Source organism: Anguilla anguilla, chromosome 10, assembly GCF_013347855.1.
Source record: "Anguilla anguilla isolate fAngAng1 chromosome 10, fAngAng1.pri, whole genome shotgun sequence".
Lineage (NCBI taxonomy): Eukaryota > Metazoa > Chordata > Actinopteri > Anguilliformes > Anguillidae > Anguilla > Anguilla anguilla.
In genome coordinates this window covers 39,004,216-39,021,436 of record NC_049210.1, presented here as the reverse complement: position 1 = coordinate 39,021,436, position 17,221 = coordinate 39,004,216, and the positions used below count along the sequence as shown (strand labels likewise).

Sequence of the window (17,221 nt, the reverse complement as noted above, 5' to 3'; positions counted from 1 at the left end):
AGAAACAGAGAAAATTCTAAGAAACAAAGGTCAAAGTCAAATGTGCATACATAGTAAATCCAGAATCCTTAATTTTATGTTAGACATCTAGTGTAGGGCCTAGGAATTCGATAACTTTTTTTTTCTCAGATAAACTCTTCATTCACACCTACTTTTTTGTAGTGCGCATCATAGTACTCTTTTTGGACCTCCATTACAGTAGATTGTTGCCTGTTTTCTTCTTATACCAAATCTTTAATAAGTTCTCATTCAATGGTTTAAGTAGGTCTGAAACAAAAAAAGAAACCCACATGTTGTTCTTGTCATTTATTATGTTTTTAAATAAAACACTTGCACACATTTTTTTTTTCTCTTTTTTTCCATGTTTTTTACCGCATCCAGTAAAATAGTAAAACACTGACGTAACAACTGGTGTCCACTAGGTGGCAGTACAATCACATCTGAAATATTTTTTTCCAACAGCAAGAATATGGAGCTTAATATCCTCTAACAGGACACTACATTTATAAATAATTTAAGTATTTAAACATTGAGCAGTCACTCTTCACAAAACAGATAACGGTTATTCATACACGACAAAAAATATCACAAAGTAAAATGCTGACATGGCAAAACACAGGATGAGGGCTTATTTTGCATTAATTGCACTCGGAGGCCTTGTTCTGGCCATAGATATGTCACCCAAAGATGCATTGTGGGATATGGGATATCTATGGTTCCGCAAACCACTGCCTGTGAAAAACTCCCAGTGTTCTGTCTACGGACTATAAAACGTGTCACAGTATGGTAGCAGCTCTTCGGCAATTGCAGTAGTTGCAAGGAATTAAGAATTAATCTACAGTAGCAAGATTCAAAGGTTGAGAGAGTGAGCGGGGAGTGTTAAATTCTGCTGTTCTGTTCGTAACAGAAAGGACTACGTACATGCCACCCGTGAAGGCCTCGTGACCTGGAGTGCTTTCACAAGAGAACTGAACCGATGGACAAATTCCCCGTAATGCAATTTCATAGGATTTCGCCTTCTACCTGCCCCAGGCAAATGGGTTTCAATGTCAGCCGGAGGTTGAAATTAAATTCAATTTTCTGCCGGGCCGTGGCGCGGGGGCGCGGCGGCGCGGGATGATGAATCGAGTCTGACGCAAACCTTTCATGTGCCGTTTCTCCGGGATCCCCGGCGTTCCGCACGTCGCCTTCCTTCAAATGGACTCGCCGTTAAACGCGCGCTAAGCGAAACGAACAGAAAGCCCGCTACGACGCTCAACGGACGAATCGTGTCCGAGGAAGTTCGCTCCTCCGCAACGGGCGGCGTGCGCCGAAGCACATCAAACGCGCCCGCCTTAATTGTGCTTTCGATGAGCGCGGGCGCTATAGCAACACAGACGGGGAGTTTTAAAGGTGTAAGGGTGCTCTAAGAAGCGAGAGTCCTCAGGCTGTTCGGTTGTGAATGGGACTGGAAGATGAGAATGGCTTTGGTTGTAAACGACATCAAATATTGAAAATATAAAGGGAAACAAACACGGTAGTCTACCTGTCTGACAGAAGAGAAGCCCTAGAATGAGGCAAATGCAGGAAAGTGCAGAAATCACCCACTCTACAGGGTCAATTTTCTGCATGCTCTTGAAGTACATTTGTCTAAGAGTCCTTCACAAATCGCTGGAGAAAACAAACACACCGAGGACAGAGAATCTATGGGAGTGCTCTGAAGAGGACTGTCTTCTGTTTCCGTTTGCTTCTCTGGGCGAATAGCAGAAGGGCTTCCTGGCACAGTCCACTCTGATAAAACCGTCTGTTTGGCCTCTACGCAAGTTTTTGTCACCTGGATTAAGAGCACCCTGTGTACTGGGAAAAACTGCATTAGATGTATAGAACATGAACAAGATACCTTCGCACCAGCCACACCCAAAGACCAATTCAGCTGTATAAAATACGTACCATAGACGTCATTCCACCCCCACCCCCACTTCCTTAGTCTGACGTACATTGTCAGAGTGATTCTGTTCCCTTGAGAAATTAAGATGAACTCGTCCTATTTTTAGAGATAGCCCAAAATCATACCGAGCCACACGTGCCCATTACTGCATGTTCATATTTCAGAAACATGAAACAGGTCATTCATCCATCATCTATCATTCTTCCTGCTCCTGCTGAAAAGGCCTGTGGGATGTATTGATATAACTGGAAGGTTTTGGCAAAATATCCACAGGTAAGAATAAAAAAAGCTAAGGCAGGCGTTAAGTGTTAGCATACCGACAGTATGTTTTTTCACTTCAATCCAACAATTTGCTAGAAAGTAGAAATTCTTTACAGGTCAACTGACTCTCAGTTCTTCAATAAATGCTGTCTTTGTTGCCTAACTATAAATGCTTCAGTTTCCTCTCAAAGAAAATTTGATATTAACTTGTAAGACTGACAGTTGTGATGATATCACTTTTGTTTTTGAAACTGGTTAACTGGCTTGGAATCATAAGATGGCTTCCCCAGAAAGCTATTTAACAATCACTCATATATGTACAGTATAATTATGACTCCCTTCATCCGGGAGTGCGGCACACTAGTTCCAATCTGTGATCTTTCAGTTGGTTTATTATGAATTCTAAAGAGTTTACCAGTACCCTAACTTCAACACCTGAAATCTAGAGTTCAACCGCATTATGAACACACTGAGGCTAATAAATACAACAGATGTAAAATATCCTAAAGAGATACCGCAAACGTGAATGTGCTGACGTACAGAGAATATCAACAAGCCAGCACGGTCCCGCCCCTCTCCTGACCAACATGGACACGGGGAAAAATTGCATTCTTGTTGAAACCGTTCCGTGTGACCAAGCAGTTGGCTCGAGGGTGCGAGCATCTATGTACAGATCCACCGAAAAACTTCACAAAACCACTAAAGCCAGAGAGGGGGGAAAACTCAGCAAAAGACAAAGATCTGAGCGGCCTCATCTTGGGTCCAAAGGAACACTGCTTCGTATTTGCAAAAAAAAAAAAAAAAATTAATAAAAATAAAATGAAAATAAAAAATAAAGTGCTTTGTTTAAACAACGTCCTCAGTTTCGAGGTATACAAGAATCACAAAAAGTCACCCAAAAAAAAAAAAAAAAAAAAACTACATCCAGCGTTCCTGAAAATTAAATGTACACAATATTTACAGTCAGGAATGTGTCTTTTCTTCCAGGATCGATCCTCCCTTCATATACACAGTATATACATATATATCTCCTTTGTCTTTTTTTTTGTTTCTTCTTCAATATATTATGACAATATATATATATATATATATATATATATATTTATAATCTTCTCAAAAGTTTGTACACAAAAGTCCTACAAAAGCATGGCCGTGATGAGGATGAGGAGTAGTAGGTGATGAAGGAGGGGCGCGGGGGAGGGGCCGGAGTTGGCCCGGGGGAAGATGTGCCAGCGTTCTCTCTTGGGGTGTAGCGTCTCCATGTCTTTCAGGGCGTTGTAGGCGGCGGAGGTGAAGTTGACATCCCCGGTGGTGAGGAGGTCGAAGACGCACGAGTGGAAGTAGATGTCCTTCACCTCCAGCTGCTCCTGGCACTTGGCCATGGCGCTCTGCGGCGTGAAGCCTCCAACGCCGCCAATGCCGCCCCGCGCGGCGTGGCTGGGGCTGGCCCGGGGGTGCTGCTGGTGCTGGAACCCGGGCTGCTGCTGCTGCTGGAGCCCCAGGACGGGCGGCGGCGGCGGGAGGAGGAGGCCGTCCTGGTCGATGCGCTCGGCGGTGGGGCAGCCGTTGACGCACAGCTGCAGGTCCTGCGTCTCATCGTAGGCCGCCGCCAGCTCCTCGGGCACGCGCACGGCCAGCGTCAGGTAGCGGCCCTGCTGGCGCACGATCACCGTCACGCCGATGTAGCCGGCGTGGATCTCCACGTGCCGCCCGGCCGCCTTCTCCGCCACCCACAGGCTGCGGGCCTCGCTGTCGCCGCCGCTCACCGTCCCGTCCACGAACGCCGCCGGGAGGTCGTCCGTCACCGCCTGGTACACCTTCTGCTCGGTGCACTCCTGGTACGGTTTGAAGATGATAGTGATCTGCGAGAGGGAACACACCATAATTTAATATTAATAATTTTTTGAATAATACCATTCAAAAAACTAATCAGCAAATATCAAACTTATTGTGTTCTTTTCTCTCTGAAACATAAAAAACCTCACAATTTATGTCATGGCAACGCAATGAAATTAACAGTTACAGCTATATGTTAAGTCTGAAAAGCAACACGAAAGTCGTAATTTTGCTTCTCCTGAACAGCAAAACCCAAATTAGTCTTCATGGTACATACACAGTATCAAACGAGGATTTCTCCATTTTTCACACTAAGATAGTATGCCAATGCACGTCATGACCTTATACCCGCAATTTGTTTTTAACCACAGATTTAACTCTCTCACGACTCTAATTTTAATTTCTGGCTCGGGAAGAGAAAGAGTTCTCTAAACATTCGAGGTCCCAGAATTCCTGCTCGCGCTTTTCCGTAGAAAGAATCCGAAGCGGGGGAAAAACAGTGCATTCTTGTTTCTGTTCTTCATACGACCGCTTCAACGTCAACAGCGAATCGGACACGCTTGCCCCTCATTTGTGCGGTCATAATTGCTTTTTTAATTTTTTTTTTCTTCTCTACGATGGATGCCCGGAGTCCAGATTGCATTTTAACTCGATTCCACTAGCCTCCGCTGATATAAAACACAAACCGCTGTAGCAGGAGTGGATGGAACGCTGGTTGGGTAATGGGTGGTGTGGCACTGCATTAGCCAGCCGCTGAATGGTAGCTTTGTCTGAGTGACGGGGGGGCTGAAGGATGATGAATTGTGGACCATTAGGCCCTCAAACTAAGAATTCCTCAGTTAAACACGGGGAGGGAGTGTGCTAATAATTATGTCGAATGACTAATAATAGCCCCCTTCCCCACCCCGTCCCTTCCCAGAGTCACAAGGCCAGGGGAGAGGCTATTTGCATCAGCTAGGCCTTTGACTGGAGCCTTCAACTGGCTCTGGATGACCCAGGATAAAGTAAATCCAGGAAAAACAGCCGGCTTGTATTTTTAACCACATTCGCTTTCTTCTTTGTGAAGGGGGTGGCTGTTTTGTGATACCTAAAAATCCCCCTGCCCCCCAGATTTAAAAAGGAGAAAGACCCTCCCTACTGTGTTCATTCTGAAAGCCTGCTCCCCTGCTACAACCATTAGCTGGTGACAGAAACAGTCTGTGTCCATGTCAAAGGATTGCTGTGACCACCATTTCAGGTAACAGAGATAACGTGGCAGCTCAACAATCCCTCCTTTCAACTCCACACCAGAGCGTCCACAAACACAGCCGCTAGCACAATTAGCGCTTCTCAAATGCGATTCCAATTCCCTGTCCCAGTTACCTCTGTTTCGCTCGCACCTGTGAATATTTGGTCAGAGTAAAAACCGGTCTATATGCCACCTCCCCCCGATAAGACTTTCAATCATGAGGAACAAAAGCGTGCTTGTATCCATCACACAGCACGAGAACAATAACTGTTCCAGGGATCCGGACACATTTTTGGCTAGTTCTCTCAAGAAGACCTCAGGGGATCCTTCAGAGCCATCAGAAACATAGATGCAAGGCTAAGTCGCAAAGACAGTGGGTAATACCTACCGGGAATTCAAACAACCTTTCCGTTGTATGGACCTTGCATGACCAAAAACGTAATAGAGACTTATCTCTAGATGTTTTCATTTAGTAAACCGGGCTCAGTTACCTAGCAAACAATGCTGTGGTGATACCATTGACAGTGACTTCTGTGAGCCACCATTCACCTCAATACCATACATCTCAGGAAGCAAGTGGATTTTATCAAAATAATGCAGCCTCTTGAACAGGTGCCACATTATTAAACAGGCACTGATAAATGTTCACCGGCATATCATGTCTTAAACTTGACATGCAGACTGGAAACCCTTCAACTGTCCCTACAGGAAGTACTGTCCACAGGAAGTGCTGTCCCCTACAGGAAGTACTGTGACAATGGCTTAAACACCACCCTTCCACCCCCAAGCAGAGCTGGTTGGTTGCCTGCTAATGGCTGTCATTTTCCATCCAGACTGGGCACTCTATCCACCCCTGAACTGGCATCCCATAATAGAGAACAAGAGAACTGATCTAGGATCAGTGCCCCTGCTAACCACCTGAGATTTAAATACACACGCAACGCTGCGTTCAGCCAGCATTCAAAAACCTGAGACAGCGAGAGCATCATTTACACAAAGACAGTCATTTTTCAGGTCGCAAACTGCAACGACTCTGTGATTGCAGTTTCTGATTAGTCATTTTCTGAATTCCGCCTAAATGCAAGCTAATAATAAATAAGCACAAAGATCCGAGGCCAGCAAGCAGCTTTTGTACATGTGATATTGTTTCAGCTGCACAGTGGGAATTGCACAGAGAAGCAGATCACTTATGTTTAAATTGGTTCAAAAACAGTCAATCTACACTGAAACTGAGGTCACTTCCTGGCAAAAAATGTGTGATGAAACTGTCGCCTGTAGAGGGAATTGACAAAACATGAAACGATGTATGAGGAGCCTTCACAAATTGATCTGGCCATGCTGAATATGTCAGACAGCTCAGCAATGTTTAATTGAGTTCAATTTATACTGGCTTCATTGGCTATAATTTACACTTAAATCATATTATTGACTTCAATGTTTTTAAAAGCATTTTTTATTTTATTTTATTTTTTACGTTCAGTGGCCATCCTCCCACATCTCACTAAAGCACTCTGGATCATAACAGCGTAATTACTTTTATAATTACTTCCATTACCTATCTTACATATGATCATAGCAGGAAAACACTCCAGATATAATCATATGTGCAACATAATAACATAGTTACGGAGAAAAGGCAAGTCCCAATAACAAGCTCATATCACCATGAAACTTATTAAGTGCTCTATATACATATTTAGAATACCATATTACCATTCTATACCATAGAATACCATACCATAAAACATGAGAGAGAAGATTTGAAAGTGCATTAATTCTTGCTACCCTACATGTTCAGTTCGAGACGGATTCCAAGTTCCAACCCCAAGTACTGTAGACAACAGGCAGCTCTGGAAACGCATTTTTGAACTTGTACTGCGGAGAGCTCGTACTGAGTATTTTGCAGCTTTCTGAAAAACGACACAGACGTTATTGAGTGGCACGGCGGTGACCGCTAAAGCGAGGCGAAGCCGGCAGGCTTTTCAGCGCTCCCCCGGGCTCTCGCTTAAGGAGCCCGGCGGCTGTTTCCAGACACCCCCTTGGAACATCGGCGCACACACGCGTGTTTGGAGGGGGGGGGGAGGAGGGGAAACCCGCACTCCTACCCGACCGCATTCATCGCGCTCGACCGCATTAAAGAGGAACGCGCGACGGGGTCCCTGTCTGCGGACGGGGAGACTTCCCGGGAGCGCCGCCACTTTAGCGTAGCGTAGCGCCTTCTCGGGGAGCCCCGCTCGAGTTTGTTTAAAGGAGCGCGGCCCCGTTTCATCGGCGGCGCTAAACGCGGCGGCCGCTTCGATCTCGGGGAGAACGCGGGGCGCCTTGGCAACCTTCCCTTTCGACTTCGCCACATTCGACTGGACCCAAGCCAGCGGAGGTCTGCTTTTTTTCTTTCTTTCGCATATCAACAGATCAATCCGCAGGCTTTCTCAATGGCTCTTTAACCCTCAGAGCCAAACAAATTACCGCAGGGGATCCGCACAAGTGCATTAATGATAAGACCCGTCTCCTTCCCAGAACCCAGGATCTAAGTGAAGCCGATTCCGCCAACCCGAGCGGTCGAGGTGAGGCTGGTATTCTTTTTTCGTTACCTCGCCATAGGGAGCAAGCTGTAGTTACATCACAGCCGAACTTCTCATGAGGAAATTTTCCAAGCTCGGTAACGGCATGACCTTCTTTTTTTTTTTTTTTTTTTTTGACGAAGTACGGCAGCGACGGGGCTCAAACCGAACCGAAACCGGACAAACCATTCACCTTGTTGGTTGCCGTGGCGCTGGACCCAGGCACCACGGGCACGTTGGTCACCTGCACCGACAGGTAGTTGTTGTCGATGAGGGGCCACGCCCCCTCCACCTTGCAGGTCTGAAAGTGGTCCTTGAAAGTCCTGAGGTGGGGGTCCCCGAACAGGCCGCAGAAGAGGTAGGCGGGGCGAGCGCGCTCCCCGCCCGCCGCGTGCGGCCCGTGGTGGCGGCTGTGGTAGTTGCAGGGCTCCACCGTGGCCTCCGGGTGGGTGGAGGACGTGGGCCCGTCCTTGGAGCAGTTCCGCTGGGTCATGAGGTCGCTGATGCCCAGCACGGCCGAGTGGAAGACCAGGTTGCCGCGGCAGCTCTTGGCGGTGCGCTGGGTGCAGGCGGAGTAGGCCCGGAGAGCCTTGCAGAACTCGGTGTCAAAGCCATCCAGGGACGGGTTCAGGTGGGAGGTGAGGGACACGAAGTCGGTGGTGCACTTCTGGATTCGGCACTGCGGGGTCTGGACCTGGCACACCCCTGCGAAGAAAACGACAAAAGCACAACAAACACATCAAAAGCGTTGTTCCCGTAATCCACAACAGCCCTCAACTAAACTTGACCTTCATTTTACAGGCATTGCACAGCGTCATGTGAAGTTTGGTTTGGGTGAATGAGAAGGTTGCAGGTTCAAATACTAGGTAAGAAAGCGCTGTTGTAAATACCTTAAATAAGGTATTTAGCCAGAAGCATAAATGTACTCTGTGCAAAACTATAAGCTACTTAAGCCAGCAGGATAAGGTTATCTTATGAATACAAAGCAATGTAGTAATGTAGTGGAGGCTGTTCATACACCTGAAGTTGGCTAAAACAATTTAGTTGACCCTTTAAGTTCAAAGGAATGATAGCATGACCCTCAGAGGAAAACACTATGCTATAACCATGGCCATGAACACCATGAATGGACAATCTGTTAAATCACGTTCAAAGGCATCAGATTAATGTGACGGTCAGTGGGCACGAATTCAGGTCCCTGAAACCATCACGTGGTCTCCTCCGCACAAAGTCCGTTCTTATGACAAGGTGCCTGGTCTTTTTCCGCAAGAGCTTTTATTGGCCACTCAGATAAAGTTAATCTTGATGTTGATAACAGCACCACCTCATATTCGCAAGGTCAGCTCCACAAGGGTGTGAAATTCCCTTTAATCTTTGAAAAGAAGCTATACAACCCAAATAAAGCTTCAATCGCAGGGGAGAAACCATAAATTGTCTTCAGAGATTAGGTTCAATAAAACCTACAGATAATGTCAACAGACTTCAGAGCCAGCTACGCAGGTTCAAAAGCTCAAATGGCAAAGAGCTGCTGCTTCTTTACAAAGGTGATACACCTGGGAAAGGTGTCTTCAATCTAACTGCAAGTTTACAGATTTTTGCAAAGACCTGTGAAGCATGCATACATGCATAAATGCATACATACATACACACATACATACATACATGCTGCGTGAATTTAGAAAACCACAATGAAAATGAAACAAATACTTCAAACACTGAGCATACAGTTATCACATTTGGATATAACCAGTTCATGGTTTCCTTTGCAGCCATCCAAAATAATTTAAGTGCAAAGGGCTCAAGACAAACAGCAAACTGCAATGTTGGAAGGGATTAGCCTAGGCTACATCTAGCCTACAGTTCAAACTGAACCTTGAAACCCCCCAGCTCTATTAATCGCCTCCACAGAAACTTGGCCTTGAATATTGACTGCAGTCGGAAGTGCAGCCCTGACTTCGAGACTTCTAGTTCAAGTCATGACCCAGTTACAGCCACTTAGCCTCAGATACAAGTATCTGCCCTTTGAGAACTAACCCTTTCACACACCCTGTCCTGAGAGTTCTATCCCAAAAATATCCCTAACATAAACAAACAGCACAGGGGCATTACGTCCAACATAAAAACAGACCCCTTCCGTCCAGTTATCAGAGATATCCAAGCGCCTTAATGCAACAGCAAAGTGTAGGGAAATCAAATTACGACAGAGAGAGGCACTCTAATCCGACCCGATGCCAAGCGCACTCTGTCCATTAACACGCCTTTAATCACGGAATCTTACACGTAGGAAGACTCCCATCTCTGCATCAGCAGCCAGTAACTCACACCGGGATGGATTCAAAGGCAGCTAATTTGGTTACAGGGTAATTCACTGCCAGGGAACTGACAAACACACCAAAGCCTTTTTGACAGCTGAATTTAAGAATGCAACAGGAAAAAAAAAGAAAGAAAAAAAAAACATTCTAATTTCTTTAAATATAAAAAAGGGCCTACATTATGTAGGCCAAAACCAAGCCCTGTGTGAAACCATCTTGGCAGTATGACAGTATAGACAGAGAGTATGATGTTCAGCACAATATAAGCAGTGACTCCATCCTCCCCCACCTACCACACCATCATCCTGCTGAGTTCGCTATCGCCTCCACCATCAGCAAATCTGCGGGACAAATTCAAATCCCCTCCCTCCGGGCAAGGAAAGTAAATTATCGCTTCGATTAGAACAACTTCCTTCTGTCAGTTATCTCAGCTGAAAGGCTGAAGCGGTCGGTCGGCCTTCCTCGTGTCACGATAGCCGTTAGCCGCCGCAAGAGACGCGCCGGGTAACGAGTCATCTGCAAACCACCCTACGCACGGGCCGCGGGCCTGTGCTGTGAGCAGGGCGCTTTCAGATGAAAGGGGGGTCGTGACTGAAGGGAGACGTCAATAAGGCTCGCTCGGCGAAGAAACGTAAGCCGTGTTTGTGGGGTTTACGAGCCCTGCTGCAGAACAGAGGGTCTTTTCACCACAGCCCAGGCGGACTCACGCCTGCCCATCTCCCCATTCGGCTCGCGAGCCTCCAGCCTCGTATCAGCGACCAGTCAGTGGCCCGAGGGGGGGTGGGGATACAGCCGTCTGGCCCTCAGAAAACTTCAGCAGGTACAACAAAGGCTCAGTTTTATCTCACTGATTTGACAAAAGCTCCGTTATACGACTACACGTTGTTTTAGCCCCTGGGATTAAAGCAACTGTCATTGCATGTCATTTCAGCATTTAACAGATTCTCTTATCCAGAGGGAACTACACCGATCGCATTTTCACAAACGCTCCATTTATAGACCTGGAGATTTCACTGAAAGGATTCAGAGGAGGCAGCTAGCTCAACAGCACAAACGCAGCCCCCCTAGCTGGGAAATGAACCAACAACCTTTGTGTTCCAAACCCAGTAACTATTACATCACACAGCCTCCTCATATGTACAGAAAATCTCCAAGTGCTCTAAACACCTGCACTTTACTGAAAGTGCAAATCTTTTTTCACATCACTTGGCTGAAAGAGTTCACAGGGACAGTACATATGTTCCAAATGTTATAGGGTACAAGCAGGTCTGAAGCGGAAACTCAAAATCTCAATTGGTCAGTTCTGGCAAAACAGGAAACAAAAATAAACAAATCTAACCAGATGGGGGCAGCATATCCCCAAGCTAAAAATGTTGACAAAAAATTACAATCACATCGAGTGTCAGAATTTCTCAATTCTGTGCAAAATTGCATTGCTAATATTTCACTCTGTTCACTATTTCACATTTAATTATGCCCAACTACAAACCTATTAACTGATCTGTTATTTTAAAAAAGAGTCTATAAGGTCTATAAGGACACAATGGTAAAAAAAAAATATATGGCAACTCCAGTACTAAAGACTAGAACTCCAACACAGAACATTTAACAGTTCCTTGGATGGATTATTTGATCTGTTTGATTGACACTCCAAAAAATCATAAAAGACAGTTTAACTTCCCCAAACATAAATGGGTCTTTCAGTTTAAGTGCAACAATATTTTGCCATTTAACTTTGAGTAGAATCTTGTTCAGGTATCAAACTAATGTAATGCATATTGCAGTTAATTCCCTTCTCAGAATTACATTAATGTGCCAAAATGGTTATACTTAGTGCCTCCCATCTTATGAGCACAAAAATCCAGATTCAGGTCTCAGCTGCAATTTAAAATATATGCAGTTAAAACCATGGCCAAGCATTTAGGTGTAAGATCACAAATATGAGATTAGAATGTTCTTAAATGTCCATTCTAATGCTGATGGCACAATCACTCCTGGTATTTGAAAACAATGGACTTCTAGAACACTGACTCAGAATTTTCAAAAAGACATTCCAAAAAGCCTACTCTTCAAAGGGTTCAGCTAATTTGTCTGTAGCCAATGTTCATTTCCAAGACTAAACTGATAACACGGGTAGTTCTAAGGAAACTTGAAACATATCAACACTCAGACTTTGTTGACTATTGCCAGGAACACACCCTTGCGCTAGAAGTGACACGTGACTCTGAAAGCTGGTATTTAGTGTTCTAGATTCTTCCAAACTCAAGCCCCATTCACTTGTCTTTAACATAAAGAAATCATTGATTAGCATTTTTCTCTGAGGCAGCACAACAAATTAGACAATTCATGGCGTTCTGACTGCTAACAAATAGACCAATATGAACTGCCATTCTTTTCTTGCAGAATACCAGTTAAAACTAGATTTTGCCCGGGGGACTGAAGTGAAAACACATTGCGTGTTTGTACACAGCTACTCTTACAGCCTCTTAAACTCGAACTAGACATAACAGCAACAACTATATATAACACATATAGCTTTCTGTTTCTTCCCATACTAGTCAATTAATGTTCACTTTCAGCCCAAGAGAGTTTCGGTGTCTGGTAAGAGCGCACAACATGCTCCCCAATGCAATTAGCCAAAGTTGGAAATATTTTCTGAAGGTACTCTTCAGAGCAACCAATCCTTAGCTGCAAAGGGGCCCAGTCTGTGTGTACTGGAGTGAAATTTCAAGACGTGGAATTTGGCCAGGGCAGGGAGGTCAACAGCCCCCACACCTCCTCAAGGAGTGAATTTTAACAACTGCAAAGTAGGCGAGAGGCCAGTTTCACAAGCCTCTGCATCTGACTGAACATCTTCAGCTTACCAGAGCTTTAGTCTTTTAGGAGCAACTGTGAACCTGGAATGTGCTGAAGCCTTTTTTCTCTTTTATAAAATGCTCTAATTCTCTTTAAAAGGCTTCTATGCTAACTGGACATTAATGTACATTCCTGAGAACAGAATTTAGCCAATGTGTTTCTTGTTTATATGTGATTGTTTTCTTGTTTGCTCCACCCATACGTTGGCATATGTATAAGGTTTACCAATAAAAAAGTAATTCATAGTTATTCAAATTTTGCTTGTCAGAGTTTTAGTCCAAATTCTCTGGATTATAGCAACAATTCTTATTCTACAAATCATTATTGCTATTATGGTCTTGTTAATCAAGAATAAAGTCCACTTGAAATAGGCCAATAATAATATATTTTCATATGCAGTCTTAACTGATTGACTGAGGCATTTCCATTTTAGCCAGCACTACCAATGATACACAATATATCTTCAGAGAAAATGGAATGTTAAGCAATTTCTATTTTAGACAATTTTATACTTGCATATTTTTTTACTTGTCACACACACAAATATATATAGTTTGCATTAAAACCAAAACTCAAAACTAGATTATTCTAGTCAAACATTCAATCTTAAACTCTCAAAAGACCTTAAAAATCCATACTCATTTTATCTGTGTGGTTATGTTCAAATGAAAACATATTGAGTTTAAACAACCATGAAAAATGTTTTGTTGTCTTCACATTTACTGAACCTTCTGTCAAGCTAGTAAGTCACTTTTGTTTCAGTTTTCCCTCTTTCTTCAATTATTAAGAAATGATCCACTGTAATGAAAATGGAATTTTACTACATATTTCATACATAGGCCTAAAACATTCCACTTTCCAAATGGTCTTTGTAAGTGTTTGAGAGGAAGAAACAATCCCTTTGCAAACCCTTTGTGACAGCTTCCATTTCTTTAATGCAGACACTCAGAAGTATGCACAGGCATAATACAGTCAATCTCTCAGTATCTCCCCCTCGCCACTTCTAATGCTGTGTCACAATCACTACCAGCAGAAAAAAAGCCCCTTCCATTTTAGCCCCATCAAAAGCAGCTAGAGTTTGAAAATAACAATATCTCAGACGTAATGGACCACAGTAATAACCTTGCAATCTAATGCCGGGATCAAAAGTGATAGGATCCAGGATCTCACGTCTCTAATTTTAGCAAGCTTCTTGCTGTCACTGGTGGGCTACATACATTATCAAACATTCTCATTCTTCTCATCCTGTTCCATTTATCGGTTTACAAAAAATAAATAATAAATACATATTAGGCAGTTATTAGACATCTGCTGCCTGTTACACGTGTGTTCTATGCACATGCGCATGACAAGAGCAATACAATAATGTCTAACACTGTAGTACTGTGTGTAACTGAAAAGGACATTGAGGTGGCTGTGACCTGCTGCAATTTTCCAATTAGCATCTGTGGTTTCATGGCAAATAAGATACTTGGAATGCCCAGATATACAATTAAGCCAATACACCTTCCAGAATACCCCCATCTGGGATAAGAAAACAAAAATCATGACTCATTTCCCCGCTCTTGGCTACAGTATAATACAAAATCTTGGAAAGAAAGGTTCATAAAATTTAACCTAACAAAGATGCTACAAAATTCTTTCATTTTGGGATTTTAAGAAAGTCTCCAAAGCCATTTGAAAAAGATTATTGGTCTCCTTTTCTTTTTCCAATGAGAACTATCACAGTGTATTACGTCCAGCTGCCCAGGGCCATGTTAAATTAATTATGAAGGTGCGACTACTCAATGAACACCCAGTAGCATTCCTTCTCCATTAATTTGTAATGGCAACGCATGCTGCCTGTGGTCAGGACACCCAAAGTGGAGAAACTGTCAGAGAGCCAGGAGAAAACAGCGAACCCGATGTGTAGAAATAACAGTCCCCTATTCACTGGCCAACTCAGCCACTTAGGACTCATTTAAATCTCTTTCAGAAAATACCTGAACCAACAGAGTATTTATTTTTATTTCCATTTTTAATTCCTAGACATTTGTAGAAATTAGGAGTGAACTCCACATTCTTAACAGTCCATTTAATTAAGATTCCAACTCAAAATGCACAAGGCATGATATGAATTCATGAAACGACACCATTGCAAGACATAAATGAGACTCGCTATTTTACAATTGCTGTTACTGAAAGTTCCCAAAACTGCACAAAAGCAATGTCTTAGATTGAATACGGCGGAAGGCTATTCACAACAATCCTGTAAAACGTTGAAACAGTAATACCACACTACACTGTTTTTAACATAATTATGTTGCATTGGTTTCATCGTTGCGAATTCCAGTCAGTTATGACAGCAGAGCACTTTCAGCAGCTCGATCATTAGAAAAAATAAAATAAAGTAAAGTAAGTAAATAAAGTAAGTGATGCAGATTACACATGCTATTAACTGAAACCATTAAAAAATTTACGGTCGAGTTGACATAAAAACAGATTCACTGTATACTAAGCTACTGCATATTTTCTTAAACAAATTGAATTCATTCGTATTATGTTGGAAAAAAACATTCTAATCATTCATTAAGATCCTACTTATTTGTGCAAAACCAATAACATAAACCGAATGCCGAATAATGACTGTTTTCCATACGGTTGGTCGCATGTAAGAAATCATTCAATGCGTAAACTAGCTATGTTCTAAGTATAGGTGATTCTTTTTGCATCCTCAGTCCCTTATCATAAGGTTGTCGAAGGAAACACGATCCGAACTCTGTAAACAGGGCAGGGTAAGCCGCATTAGAAGGAAATTGCCCTGAGAAATGAGTAACTTCCATAAACAATATAAAGGCGAAGTGTTAGGTGGTATAAGCGAATATGACTAGGCTAACACCAAAATCCAGTAACGCGTTTATTGTTTTGTCATCACCGTCAACTGATGATCAAGTGACTTATAGTCAATGTTTCAGTTAAAATTTTAGTCGCAACTAAACATCCCCAAATGTGTCATCTTTCACACATTATAAGTAAAACACATTAGCGATAAATAAAAGAGCAAGTTACCTATTTGGACCCTGGATGAGAAAGTGATCAATACGAGGAGAGATAGAAGTGGAGGGGGATGGAGGAGGCGGTCAGCCCCGGGGTAGTAAAATCCTGCTTTCCCCATACCCATCCATCCAGGTTGCGGTAGTGAGTGGCTCAAATACTCCACGGGAGAAACAGAGGTGGACCTGCGGCGATGCCGGGAAATCGGGCCTCTGATCTCCTTCTTTCCACTGCGCTTCCGACGCCTCTGACGAGCAATTGCATCAAAAACTGAGCGCGTGATAGAAAACTACGAGTTTACTGGCGAAGCAATGGGCAAAACAAAACTGGTTCGAAAAGTCCAATCAGTAGCAGTCCTTGCTTAGTCAACTGCGTGGGCGTTAGTTTGTTTATGTTTTTTAAGGATTTGCCTTGGCTTGGTATTGGCAGTATCCCGTAGTTCCTCGTCTCGGTGCTCCGATCAATCTCTGCTGTGCATTCAGAATGGACACGCACAAAACACATCTCACACCAGGAAAATCTGCCTCCCCCACAACCCCGTTTTCCAAGTGATCAATTGCGAATCAACCTAACCCTTGGCTTGAGCGGAACACCCGCCCCTAATGAACACTAGCACCGCCCAGGCAGTCGTAGAGTTCCCGTGAGCTTGCATTCGCCAACGGGGCAGTGTCTACTCCCCAACGGGAAAGTACGCATGATACCCCACGGAGAAAATATGCCCCGGTCAGTGTTTTTATATGCCATTGTCCTGTTAAATTAAGCTTTACAACGCAAGATGCATACCACTATTTATTTTAATAGTGCCAAAAAACACATTTGAGACAGCGAACACGAACACAGCACATGCTCAAACTTCTGGTTAAAGGAGCGTAAGACACATCAGAAATAAGAAATTGTACTGTGTTACACCAACACTGTACCATTCTGTAAAGAAGGCATGCATGTCGCCTGCTTGGCGCCCCGCTGCAAACTACAACCCAAAGACCCGTAAGATTTACCTTGGACTGGTTATTGGTTAGTCTGTTGCGCTCTATTTAACCAATATGTGATTGTAGAATTTCCCCTATCAAGCTAGGTTGAGATTGTCCCGATGTAAATTGTCATTAGTTATTCACAATTGAAGTAACATGCGTCTTTCAAAAACACTAACTGTGCGACTTGTGTCCTTTTACTAAAAAAAAAAAAAAAAAGACCCCATGTAAAATAT

The 17,221-nt window shown here is 43.5% G+C and overlaps 1 protein-coding gene across 1 annotated transcript; it reads right to left on the bottom strand.

Moving 5' to 3' along the window:
* Window positions 1–291: 291 nt before the first annotated feature.
* On the bottom strand, window positions 292–16,599 carry rgmb (repulsive guidance molecule BMP co-receptor b). The gene is made up of 3 exons (XM_035435472.1): window positions 16,030–16,599; window positions 8,007–8,518; window positions 292–4,050 (listed from the first exon to the last, which is right to left on the bottom strand). Exons 1-3 carry the CDS (start codon window positions 16,139–16,141, stop codon window positions 3,325–3,327), a joined length of 1,350 nt encoding a protein of 449 aa, XP_035291363.1. The 5' UTR covers window positions 16,142–16,599; the 3' UTR covers window positions 292–3,324.
* Window positions 16,600–17,221: the final 622 nt, after the last annotated feature.

Bases quoted from the DNA above. Each gene is read 5' to 3' on its own strand.
- rgmb (XM_035435472.1), bottom strand. From the start codon at position 16,141: ATGGGTATGGGGAAAGCAGGATTTTACTACCCCGGGGCTGACCGCCTC. The intron at 8,519-16,029 runs GTAACTTGCTCT...TTTTCTTCGCAG, and splicing joins CTCATCCAGGGTCCAAATAG to GGGTGTGCCAGGTCCAGACC. The intron at 4,051-8,006 runs GTGAATGGTTTG...TCCCTCTCGCAG, and splicing joins GCGCCACGGCAACCAACAAG to ATCACTATCATCTTCAAACC.